Source organism: Zerene cesonia, chromosome Z (assembly GCF_012273895.1).
Source record: "Zerene cesonia ecotype Mississippi chromosome Z, Zerene_cesonia_1.1, whole genome shotgun sequence".
Taxonomy (NCBI): Eukaryota; Metazoa; Arthropoda; class Insecta; order Lepidoptera; family Pieridae; genus Zerene; species Zerene cesonia.
The window spans coordinates 6,829,182-6,843,293 of NC_052122.1; the positions used below are offsets into that span (position 1 = coordinate 6,829,182).

Sequence of the window (14,112 nt, forward strand, 5' to 3'; positions counted from 1 at the left end):
CAGATTCGAAATTCAAATGTAATATTTTTTTATAATTAAGTGTAACAGTATTTATGGCCAGACTAAGTATATTTACTACGGGCCAAACCGGGGTGGACAGCTAGTATATTATATGTTGTTGGTTGACATTATATGCAAAGCGAAAGTTTGCTTTATTTACTATGCGAATATATTGATTTCTATTAAAGCGATTGTCCTTAAAAAATGAACCTCTCCTCCAGAATTAATAAATAATCCACAATAATTAGATGGTTGGATGCTTGGATGATTAAAAACCACCACAAATTTTGTCATTGTTAAAACTAAGAATAATAGGATATGCTATATAAGTAGTCCCCAAAAATATAATCAAGCTTGCGCATTTTTGATCCTACTAATATTATAAATGCGAAAGTTTGTAAGGTTGGATGTATTTGCATGTATGTATGTTTGTTACTCTTTCACGCAAAAACTACGAACTTGCATTTTTATTGCAATGGAATATGAAATAGAAGATAACTGGATAACTGAAACAATACATAGGCAACTTTTGATCCCGATATTTCTTCGGGATACAGACTTACGCGGGTGAAACCGTGGGGCGCAGCTGCTGTCCAACTATCTACATACTAAATTTCATTACAATCGGTTAAGTAGTTTTTGCGTGAAAGAGCAGCAAACGCACACACATCATTACAAACTTTCGCATTTATAATATTAGTAGGATTTTAGCTAATGCCATTGTTACAGTGCAGTGGAGTTTTCCATTACTGACAATAATCGTCGTTTATCATTGCTTTATTGGCTTGCATCACTGCTGATAAGTGGATCGACCACATCCATTTTAATATTGAGAAATCGTTTATACAAAATTACATATAATAAAAACATATATCGAGTATTTCAATATGATCTGAATACGGCTTCGTACACTGTGAAATAAAATGTAAACATTAAACTATTACGCATTACGCAATTTACATATCTTGAAACGTATTTTCCTTGTAATATCTATTACCATGTTATTGTAATTAAATAACATGCGATAAAATATTATTTTGCTTCTGTATTTTGCGAATTTTATTAATCCCAACTAATATTATAAATGCGAAGTAGCTCTGTCTGTCTATCAGCCTGCGTCTGTCACTCGTTCTGTCTGTCTCTTCTTCACGCCTAAACCACTGAACCAATTTAGGTAATTGATATTAATAGTACAAAAATAGATTTTGAGTTGTGACACAAGAAATTTATTAATTTTGGACACCTTTAATTCGGAAATCCCACGGAAATGGGAACTGTTCGGGGAAAAAATGTGTACATTTCCTTGTCGCGGGTGGATATATAACAAGCATAATATAACATAATATATAATCGACTAACTGTAAATTCATTTTATATCGAACCATATTTTAACGTCTCACATCTACAAAATTATGCGTTGAAATAAAACTAATATATAAATGCGATGGTAACCCTTTTCTTGAAAAACTTTTACTCTCTTCTTCACGTCGAAGCCACTGAACTGAGAAGAGTGAAATAATGCAATGATAGTTTGAGTCCCGAGAAAGGATATAGGATAGTTTTTATCCCCGAAGAATGTATCCGACTTTTTTGTCAATAAGAGTGAAAATTACTTTTCAATGAAATTGTAACAGAACTGATAAATAAATATTCTTCCTATTTTAATTTTTTATGTGTTATATATTTATACATACGCTATTTAATTGGTTTTAAAAACTTGATTAGAAAGCCAATCGATCTCCGAGTAACACAGCTATATTTTCTATTATCGCGAACGGTTGTTGCGGTTTATGAATATTTATCTAATTTTAATTTTGCGATGATCATATGGATTTATTGCCTGTTTACAATTCTGAAGGAAATATATGAAAAACTGCCTGACAGATACTGTCTTATTTAACAGTCAACACAGGAATAAAAAAAATTACGTCCGATTTTATATAGACATTCTTACACATATAACTAAAATTATTAAAATCGGCGAATTCCTCCCGAGGGGTATGCCAACTATTCGTAACTCACTGACGCGATAATTTCATATATATAAAGAAGGTAACAATAATGTCATAATAGAAACTGAAAGTAACAGTCGGAGAGAGTTCTCTCCGTTCTTTTACGTTATGAAGGTGGAGGAAAAATCTAATTTTTGATCATTAAAGTAAAACTTTGTTTATGGAACGGTTGGGATGCTCCATCATGATGTTAAACGAGCCCAGTTGGTGGTATATATATAAGCATCATTCTTTTTATACTTTCAAGGGTAAATTTATGAAGTATTGGATAGATAAAACGAATAGAATTTTAAATTACTTTTAACTACCATACAATTACAAATTACTTAATATTGTTAGACACAAAACGTATTTCTTTACAGAGTTCCGATCCAAAAGAGTCACCGCTGCCGAGTATTGGTCAGATCGATTCGAGTACGAGGGAAACGAACCTGGCCTATTTGAAGAATTTCGCCACCGAAGTCGAAGCTAGCTTAACAAGCGTTGTCGAATCTGTTATCACAATAATCGAGTCAAATAAAGGTGAATTTGTTGTGAATTTTGTAATACACGGTGATGAATATATGATATTGTAAAAAATGTATAATAATGTTAGAATCATACGCTGATCAGATTGCTAGTGATATTAAATCTCAACAAAGAAATAAATCATAATCCACACTACAATGACAAAACACTATGAGAAACACCTAAAAGCTTGTTTTCGAAAGTTATCTAAAAAAACGCTGGTTTTCATCCTCCTCGTTATAACAGACCTCCAAAACAGATTGCATTCTCAGTGACTTTTATTTTATCCTTCACACCGACCATGCTTACACAAAGCTCTATATACTTTCACAACACTTACCTTTCCGACTTCACCAAACGAATGAATATCACAAATATATAATAACAAAACAACAAAAAATAGACTTTAGATCCATGGCTTCATGGCTGTTACTCTGTATTTGATCAACCTCATATTTGACAAGATAGCAGGAACTCGCATAAATACAAACGAATTAGTACGAACTATAACAAATGGTCGAAGTTTTTAACCCAAAAGCATATGGATGAATGATTTGGAAATTTATGTCATGTTTTACCAGTGTATTAGTTGTATCTTAATCCTAAGATATAACATATATTAGCATCAACAAAAATTATTCTCTTCTAGATGGTTTAGAGGAGCAATTGGAGCCGCTAAGGGCGCTCACGGACGATTTCAGGAACAAAGCCGAGTCCCTTATCCATTGGGCGCGTATATCTCACGCGGCGCTGCGATTGCGTTGCGAGTCGCCCGTTTGGGCGCGAGACCACGCCGCCTTACAAACACGCAGGGACACGTGTTTTTCTCAAGCGGTATGTTTTTCAAGTCATAACTTCTAGGGCAGGTTAAACCGGTGCGTTACGTAACGCGTTACGGCGCCAGTCTGTCTGGTTTTTACTATGAAGCATATGTTTGGATTAGCTTAAGTTGTCACTTCTATCGAAAGTCCCAAGAATTTAAATACCTTTAATACAAAGGGGAAATATCTTATTGGGTACATTTGGGGACTTTTCTTCGCCTCGCAGCCATGTATTTTCATTGAATGGGCGTGATTCTTTTTTAAATAAAGGGGAAATATTATATTTTTCAGCTATAAAACATAAATTTCAAATAGCAGTTGAAAAATACTTTCACCAGCAGATAGATACATTGTTTTTAAGGGATCTCAGGGAAGGCGAGCGGCTTGTAAATTAATAAGGATATTTTTTTCAGCTGGCAACGGCAACATCAGGACTTCTATGTTGGTTCAACTCCGTCCCACATGAAATTGCTGTGAAACTGCTCAGTTCCGACCTAGGGCCTCTGTGCGGTTTCGAGGGCCTACTGAGTCTGTATTCCACTGAGAAAGCAATGTGGGGTGACATGGTGGTAGCGGTGGAAGATTTGCAGACTGTTCTATTTACCCTAACTAAAGTTGGACATAGGTAGGTAATTTAAAAAAATATGTACTTTTTCGTTGAGCTATTGTGTCGAGTTCTTTTCTAGTTTTGTATTTACTTATTTACTTCAAATAGTGTGTTGATAATGGAACATTTATATTGTATAGTATTTTAAATTTGTTATTTGTAATTACGTCGACTTGGTACGCATTTGAATAAACCACCTGTGTTTGTATTTGTTCCTAAATATTGATTTAGAACTTATCAAGGGTAACATTTTTCGATTATTTTCTATTTTGTTACGTCAATCTGATTTTTTTTGTATAATTTGAGTCATAGAAAATAAACAATATTTAAAGGTTTTGCACCATCTGGAGTTTGATCCAACTTAAAAAATATATATAGATACTAGCTGCACCCGGCAAACGCTGTTTTGCCTTACTCTTATCATTTAGGGGTATGAAAGATAGATGTTGGCCGATTCTCATAGATACCGGATAAGCACAAAAAATTTCATAAAAATCGGTCAAGCCGTTTCGGAGGAGTGTGGCAACGAAAACTGTGACACGAGAGTTTTATATATTGGATAGATAAAATCAAAAGATATATATAGTTTAAATTTTATAATTGTTTATAGTAATACAGCAACGCCGCAAGTGTCCGGGGCGCGAGGCAGTTTGACGATTAATATTCCAGTCTCCGACGCTCTTTATTCAAAATTCACCAAAAAAGAGGTATGTAAGAGCAATATCAAGAAATTAAATTTACTAACTCCCTATTCTATTGTACTGAATTTAATCTAGTCCCAAACGAATACCTAAGTTGCAAATTAAAAAATTTTAAGGCAATGGAATGTTTTGAATGACATCTTTTATATTACCAAAGTTAAGTAGCTAATATATAGGCAATATCAAAGGTTAAATGATTGATTGTCTTTTATCATGTATATTATTTTATACTATAGAATCGAGTTCAAACCCTTCAATTTTAGACTGTATCTAACCAGACTTATGTCTAGGATGCTTTAGGATAGTTTTTCAAACTAGGAGAGCAGATTGGTTTTCTGGTTTTGCTGATCCGTTAAACCAGGAGGGAAGCATAAATCCAACAAATCTGAATAAAAAAGTGGTATATCGATCTACTTGATTCAGGGCGTATTAATGAATAAATTGTATGAATTTAATATTTGTAGTCATAATATTGAAATGCTCTAAAAATTGAGAAATTTTGAAATAATAGAAAAAAATGATAATTAAATTGTATGAATTATTTCACAGCACTTAAGTTTTACGATAACTGCGGTGTTTTTTAATATCGGTATAAATGATAAAGCGACGTTAGCCGAAGCGCTCGGTGAGACAACGCCACAGTATCACTCCAATAACGACAACCTGGATCGTCTGAACAAATACTACCATAAGTATTGTAAGATATTCCCAGCCGACTATCTAGCTGCTAATAGAGGTAATTATAAATACTTTTTTCTATGGTTTTTTATTTATGGATGTTGTACTGTATGGAACGATTCATCATCATCATCATAATCATCATCAGCTCATATATATGTTCCCACAGCTGGGACACAGGCCTCCTATGAGGGTTCAGGCCATGTACTCAGTATTTTTCATTATTGAGTCTTTATTATCCTCTCTTATATACTATTGTTTATTACACTCCTGTGAGCATAATAAAGTTTACACTTATATATTTATTTATTTATATATAAAATATATAAAAAAAATTGAAATCATATATTGAAAAAATTATAAATCACATAGAACATGAAACCCAGACTCCTAATATAGCTTTCGCTGTCATATCAAATATTTTGTTTTGTTTTATTAGACATTTTTTTTGAGTACAGAAAGAAAATAGGTGTGTCCTTATTTATTACTAACTATGATTGTTATTAAAATTCTCTATGGCAATCATATAAGATAAGTAAAGTTCATTATTAAAATAACCTACAGGGCTACCTACCATCTACTATAATTTATAAAATAAATAATAATACAAAATGCATAACAGAAGTTACCTTGCATTCAGTTGAAATAATGATTATAATGTTTTTCCATTACAGCGTCGTCCCGGATGAAACCTCTAGAAGAAGTAATGGAGACCCTCAAGATAGCCGTGCATAAGAAAGTGCCAAAAAATATAGAAGTGTTGCATTTAGCTGCGCTTGCGACGCGCCATATGAACGGTAATATCGTTAAATTAAAAAAAATATACAGTAATCACGAAAACTAACTGGTCTACTAGGAGTAGTATAATAGAAAATATTGTAGTCAAGTACGCTTCGGCACGAATTGGGCCAGCTCGCACCGGGGAAGTACCACACCCTCACAGAAGACCGGCGTGAAATAGTAGCATGCTGCTGTATTTCGTAAGATGAGTGGGGGTGCGGGAAGCCCGTTTTCTTTTTCTCACCCTTCCTAATCCATTTCTTCTCTCCCGTCGTCAAACCTTTCCTTATTTATACCCTCCTACTAATATTATTAACGCGAAAGCTACTGAATACTACTGAACCGATTGCAATGAAATTTGGTACGCAGATAGCTGGACAACTGGAATAACACATAGGTAACTTTTTGAATGAACAAAAAGTTTGAATGAGTTTTAATTTTTCAGGTATAAGGTTCACATCGTGCAAAAGTGCCAAAGACAGGACTGGTATGTCGGTTACATTGGAGCAGTGTTCTATACTCTCTGCCGAATATCATCTCGCTGAGCACGAGATGAAAAAAGCCATAAACATTATGAGGAGGTATGCTGTATTTTAAATGTTTTTTTTTTCATTTTCTTGTATGTCGAAATTAATTAATGAATTGAATGCTTTGTTTTCATTGTCATGTATGTCAAAAATGTAAATATTACTGCCTAAATCAATAATATTTAAAAAAATATACATCTCAGAAATGTTAGATCGCTTTCTCAGTTCAGTGATTGCGTTTTAGTTTCAATTTGCGTAGGGTGAGTTTAAAAAAGTTTATCTCTGAATCTATACTACTGTTATAAAGTTGAACAATTTGTTTCTTTGTTTGAACGCTCTAATCTTCGGAACTACTGGTCCGATTGGAAAAATTCTTTTAGGCTTAGAAAGCCCATTATTTGAGGAAGGCTATAAATATACCACGGGTGAAGCCGGGGCGGACCGCTAGAAATATATATCACTGAGATGACATACCCACCGGTCCGCCTCAGCTTCCCCTTACATATATAGCCTGTCTCTCGGTTTCTGAGGTTAGCGCTTTCAAACAAAGAAACTCTTCAGCATTCATATATCATCATCAGTACATGGTATATAACAAAGTCGCTTCCCGCGTCTGTCCCTTTGTATGAATGTATACATGTATGCTTAGATGTATGCTTTAAAAATACACAACGGATTTTGATGGAGTTTTTTTTTAATAGGTAGAGTGATATATGGACATCTATTAAACTAGTCCGAATTTAACGTGCAAAGTTGCGGGCAAAAGCTTTATTATATAATATAATAAGTAAAGATGAATTCTATAGCAGTAAAAGTAACTAAATATTATTGAAATTTCAGCGAGGGCTGCCGTCGCGAGAATACTTATAAAAATATTGGAGTAAAGAAATACGCATTTACAAAGAAGCAGGTTATGGCTTTGCCCGAGGAATATCGGCCGCCGGCTGGCACTTATGGATCATCACATACATAACAACTATACATTTCCCTTTCTTCTAGCATTCCATGACGTAATCACTTCTTAATTTTAATTGTTAGCAGTACCACGCTCGCGTGATTGCCAGTTGGAGATACGTAATGCGCGTACACGCAGAGGGATAGAGACAGAGCGATTCGTTTCGATAGGAGTGCGAGCGAGACAAGTGTTCTACTGTTATGCGTTATCGTTAACTATTGCGTGGAAAAAAGTCGAATAGTATGATACAAGATACACCATTTTTTATAATAGAAAATTGTTATACTTAATTTGAAAATGTATGTCTTTGGCATAACTTCTACAGCCACTGTTAGGCTTTAGCAAACTTAATTCATAATATGAAATACAGGCTCTTACTGATCTGAACGCATTCTGGCGATAGTGAATTAGACTGATGTTTTCTATGGTCATGAGATGAAGTATCTTGCGAAATTTTAGTTCCATCAAACATTCCCACTGAAGATATTAAGATTCCATTGACAGAGAGATAAAGAGAAAGAGAGGGGATTAGGGGAGAGGTTGGTAAAAGCTGAATTTTAAGTTTTTAGGGTAGATTTTTTGTATTAGATTTTTAGAGAGTAGCCAGGATAAAGTTGTGGAATATACTAAATGTTACTAAAAATGTCCTGTCAATTTTTCTGTAGGATTGCTAGTTTAGAAGATAAAGTGTACAACCCTTTTTTCAAGATGGCGGTCGCGACCCTATAAACTTGAGGTTAAGCTCATACTGACCTATCCTACACATCTTAAATATACAATTGTGTCCTATGAGAAACTCAACTCAATGTTTTTTTTTTCAATGCGCTAAGATTCAAAATGCCACAGATATTATATGCAATAAACGAATTAAGGAAACAAAATTCTCAACCATAATTACAGTTATTATGATTGGAAATGATCATGTTCGTTTTACACTTTTCCTCAAATGAAAAACGTTTCTAAAGAGGAAATCGTTTCGTTAACTTCAATGTATTGAATTTCACTTACTGTTAGTTGATCCTTTCATTACGGGTACCAATTTTTTCAATTTTGATATCTGTTTATCGGGAATCGATTAGAAATGTTTGATTAGAACATTTAGTTTTGCAAGTACTTTGGAGGGTTATTTTATTATTCGAGAGTACACACGTGAAAAGGGGAATACTCTTCCTTTTTGTAATACATACTTAACGCGCCGTATTATAAATAAAGGTATAACTGTATTATTAAAATCGGTTGAAATAATGATCATTGTTGTGTTAAGCTTTATTTAATTTATTAATTTATTATTGAAACTCGTTAAATGATCGTACTGGTTCGCGGTTCAAAATATGTGTTATTGTATTTATATGTTACATTGGAAGTAAAGTAGGTACTTAAATGGTACGCTTAATGTTGTGTTCTTGTTAATTTAGAAATATGACATAAACTTAAATATAAAATATCACGTACTTATTTTTATATTGTGGACTTTTAATTTACAATTTTCGCTTAAAATAAGTTTAAGTTTGTTAACTCATAAATTTTAAAACTACATGCTTTGTAACTTTAAACGACACTTATAAAAACCAAAACGCATTATTTTATAATTAACTCATTATTATATGATAACTAAATAATACATTTGATGTGGATTTTAATTAGCATAACACAAGTTATTCAGTAAGAAATATGAGTAGAGATGGTTTTGAATGTTAATAGACTACGGCTCGCGTTTAAAATTGGTGGTCATTTTAACCACTTGACTGCTACAGACCTGTTTAGAAGGATACAGCAGCATAAAATGATATAGTTTATACACTGTTTTCCTTCACAACAATTACTTCTGGCTGCTCCGTGTAGGTATGTAGCTGCTCCAAACTCTATGGGAAAGTTTTCAAATTCATTAAAATAGTCTGACTTTGTAGCATATGTTTCAATACGGCGCTACATGTTTTTTTTTTCATCCATGTATCGATAGTAAAATGCCATACATAAATATATGGCGTGATGTACTCCCTCTGCCCATCTTGCCCTGCCATCTGCCCTTATCAAATGACAAGCCAATTGGGAATATTCATTTGAGATGAGAAATCTCACTTATACCCAATTAATTGAATAATACAAATGATGGTATAGTCCTAAATTTTACTATTTTAAGCCACTGTATATTTCTAAACAATAGTGTTGAAATTACTTATCAATATTTGAAACGAACCTGTAGTCAGCGTATTTTTAAAAAGTATATATTTTTAATTCTAATTTTGCGTATCTTAATAACACATTCATAGTACTTGTAGATTTGAACTATTGCTATTATAATTTACATAAAAACTTCACTTATGGGCACAATTTACTTAGTAGTTTAATTGACTTAAAATGTCATAATGCTTACTTATATTCCATCGAACATGCATACCTAGACGATTCTTCCAGATTAGATGCCAAGTATTAGTATACAAATAAATATATGTTTTGATATTATATAATTATTTAACCTATGTACTTTATTTTCATGTATTAATATGTCTTTAGTAATTTATAAATACCGTGCCAAACATTATACAAGTAACTCATGGTTGATTTTTCAATATCCAAGGAAGTGTTACACGAAACGTGCCGTCTCGTTCCGTTTAGCAGAAAAGAAAAGAGACAAAATATTTAAATCATATGACGTTTACTTGGCTGTTGAAAAATCGGTCCGGATTTTCTAAAAATGATATCAAAGCAATAGAGAATAGCAATATACGTTTTGTCTTCCCATAGCTATATATATACCTATGTGAATATTTTTTATAACCGATGTTAGTTTTATTTCTAAATAATAATAAGTTTAAACAGTCTTATATCATTAATAGTTACAAGAAATATTATATAATATATCTTTTTTTATAAGATGTCTTGTTTGTGATATGAAATTGTTGTATTTAGTTCTAGATCTGATGATTAATCGAACTATATTTTTAAAGATCCTTGACGCTTGACTCTACTAAAAGAACCATTTTAAGTAACAATCTTCGGTAAATATGGATTAAATTGACTATTATTGACCATTGAAAAGGCATATTTAATATTAATACATATAAAAGTATAAAGCTGGTCTTATGAAATATTGAACCGATTTCAGTTATTATTTTACCGTTGGATGTGTCTGTGATCCCCGTGTAATGTACGCTATATAAATATCACACGCGAAGCTGGGGCGCAACGCAATTATTTATTATGATAGGATTTGCATCGTATGTTACGTTGTTGCACATAATTATCTTAACTGATTATGCAATATATGTGTCTAAGTTATATTATGATAATATAATATCACAAACACAAAATATATATTAGCATAATATCATTGAATGACGATTTAGTCGTATGCCATAGTGTTGTGTGCTTTACTATTTTTTCTATTGAACCGTTATTTCTATTTTGTGTTAAAAAAAAGTTTACCAAAGCGATTCGATGTTTCAATGAGTTATAACAAGTTATAGAGATTAATGTTAAAATTAACGAAGACCGACAACGAACGTGGAAATAAATGTATCTTTCGTATCTTTAATAATTAAAGGTGTTATCTATCGATCTTACATAGACATTTACTTAATTCCTTTAAACGAATATCCCTTGTACAAATCTTGCAGAAAATATATATGATATGTATGATATCGTAAAATATAAAAAATAGCATTACTTAAAGTCTGTCAATGTTTCGCAGAAATTTAGACAATACATGGTCTCGGAATACTGTTACTGACTATGAACAACTTTGTAATTGTAATGTCAAACTATGTAACTTACTGTTATATTGTCTATATAACTTACTGTTCTGTATTAAAGAATAAGTATGAATGCATTTCGACTTTATTAACCCCGTAAACTCATTAGTTATTGCGTAGTCTGCTAGAAAAGATCATTCGTAAAACATGCTTGGTATTCATTTTATAAAATTTTACACACGGTCACTGAAAGTTATCTACCATGTGATTAAACAGATATTGCTTTGATTAATCGAGTTTCTTGTAAGTTATTAGGGATTTATGTTATTGTGTTATTGTTTTTGTAAATTGACTATTAATATTAAATATTTTTACTGTTTTTAAGCTGATAGAGATTTGAATTTTTTAAATCGTATCCATTTGTTTGGATTGAGTATAAGAAGCACGTACCACAAAGGAGAAAATTGTTTGTAAACGATTTGATAAGAGTGTAAAACCATATCATCTATTAGTGGTTCCAAAATAAGCTACGATAACAATTTTGTAGACCAACTATCCTACTTGCAAATTGGTAATGAAGTATTGTGGCGAAAAGTATATATAATAACTGTATATGTATTTTACACATGGCTGTATGATATATATAAAAGCTTTATATATGTGTTACACGTGTGGTTATGTTTGTTTAAATCAACTTTCAATCTATACGAAATCATCATTTCAGTAGCTGTGTGTAAGAGACACTCCACGAATTTAGCATTCTCAGTAGATTTGTTAGTTGTTTTTGTGGTCTGCAGTTAATGTTTAAATAAATAGTAGCAAATATACGGGAATCTTTTGTGTTTGTATTAGTAGCGGTTATGCCTTTTCATTCTTTCATGTCATGGTAAACATTTGTTGAGCAACAGTTGGTCAACAGTACAAAAAATTAATAAAAAAAAACGTATATTGTCATAATATCAATTGTAATTCCTATATGATCCACTGACTGTGTTTCGGTTGTCGGTGGCTTCTCCCTTAAACAATGTTACATAACAATTTATGTCTACTTAAAAGAATGGGAAAGGGAAATAAATGTTGCTGGAAACTGTTGGAATGGTGAGGTACCTTGGGCGGAACATTTCTGACTCTCAACTCAACCAACTCAACACACAGTAATTCCAGCTATACGCTAGCATCTCCTCAACAAATGCTTACAATGAATACGCATAGGCATTAGTATGGCATTGTATAGATTGTTATACCTGTATGTTTACCATCATATCTATGTATATATTATGTATGTACTTATTATTCTGTTCGGTTCGTATAGCGAATGTAACGATTTGATTCCGAACGGATAATTATTTTTGGTGTCTACATGATTTTTTTTTAACATGTTAACTAAATTGTATGCATCGTCAGATACAAAAAAAAACTACATTTTTTCCGGGTACTAATAATATGACATATTGTAAATTTCTGTTCTACTATTTGGCTGTGAATGACATTTTAAGTGACCGGTAAAATAAAACATTGCTTTTATTTCAGAATGTTATTTTTGTGGTATTGAAATAAATAAAAGAGTGGTTGTTAAAGAAATCCTGCGAATAAATTAGTCAGTATCGGTTATGCGAAAAGGTTTGCTAATAGTGATGAGAGATAAAATGCTATATCTTGGTACATATTGAATTATTTAATATTTCCTATCGAGCCCCTTGACAGTGGTTCTGTTTTGCAACAATTAGTAGTAAAAAAATATTCATGTTTATTATAATTCATTAAAGTCCGGTTCCTATAAAAATAAAACGGAAATAAGACTTTGTGTTGTTTCTATCATCGACTTATAAGTACTAGACATGGTAAGCCGGTGTGTTGCTACCACTACTGATAAAGGTAGTAAGTATCCATTTTCACGTTTAAACTAATGACTGATACAATAGACCACTGCTTGGACTGCAGTTTGGTATGCGAATGTTGAGATATTTATTACATTCTTAAACATTTATATACCCCTTGACATCCCTTAAAATCCGAACATTTACAAAATAACTATAACAATCACGTGATTTTAATTTTTAGTTTTATAGCATTGAAATGCTTTATAAATGAGAATTTTTTTTCTATTCTTTCAAAATTTCTCAATCACGTGATTTTTAGAGTTATTTTGTTGACCATGCCATGGAGTTTATGAAAACTTGCAATGCATAGTTTAATTAAGAAATTTACCATTTTCATATACGTTCGAAACATGAAAAAATTTGCTGTTGAATTGAAAGTGTCCAAGATGTGTGATCGTTTCGCACTTCAGTGTGTTTGGGTTGGATAAGAATAAATATGTATTGTATGGAACATGTCGCAAGAGTTACTTATGCCGACAGAAGTAAGATAACGATAGTGTCCTGCCCGGCCAGCCATGTAAAATTGCGCAAAATGAAGGCTCCTGCCATTTTCCCATAATATAGGTTTGAGATAGGTTGCAACTTATGATATGTAATTTATGTCTTTAAAAAAGTTCTAGAAATGTTAACGACATTTTATAACCGACTTCAAATGTGACGAAGAAAATGGAAGAGGTTTGTATTTGATATTAGCTTCCCACCCGCGGCTGGACTATTCAGAATGCATCAAAACCATGGTTATAAAAATTAGACCAGCCATTCTCGAGTTTTAGCGAGACGAACGACGACGAGTGCCTAGATATTTGTGGTTTTGAAGTGGCTTTATTTTTTTGTTTGTTTTAACTAGCTAACTTCCCTGTACTATAGCACAAATTTGGGATTGTGCCTTGTATTTTAATTTACCTATGTCGTAGTGTACTATATCGATCATAAAAATTCATTTTATCCACAT

The 14,112-nt window shown here is 32.4% G+C and overlaps 1 protein-coding gene across 2 annotated transcripts in view; it reads left to right on the forward strand.

The window, feature by feature from the left end:
• LOC119835808 (inositol polyphosphate-4-phosphatase type I A) overlaps positions 1-9,583 on the forward strand; it is a 14,868-nt gene extending 5,285 nt beyond the window's left edge. Inside the window, exons 12-19 of one of the 2 annotated variants that reach the window (XM_038360817.1) lie at positions 2,375-2,534; positions 3,169-3,353; positions 3,754-3,965; positions 4,558-4,654; positions 5,198-5,384; positions 6,001-6,123; positions 6,552-6,687; positions 7,474-9,583. In XM_038360817.1, the coding sequence (XP_038216745.1) occupies positions 2,375-2,534; positions 3,169-3,353; positions 3,754-3,965; positions 4,558-4,654; positions 5,198-5,384; positions 6,001-6,123; positions 6,552-6,687; positions 7,474-7,606 (1,233 nt within the window). In that variant the 3' untranslated portion in view covers positions 7,607-9,583. The remainder of the gene's footprint in view (positions 1-2,374; positions 2,535-3,168; positions 3,354-3,753; positions 3,966-4,557; positions 4,655-5,197; positions 5,385-6,000; positions 6,124-6,551; positions 6,688-7,473) is intronic. The other variant, XM_038360818.1, reaches the window with a different exon arrangement.
• Positions 9,584-14,112: the final 4,529 nt, after the last annotated feature.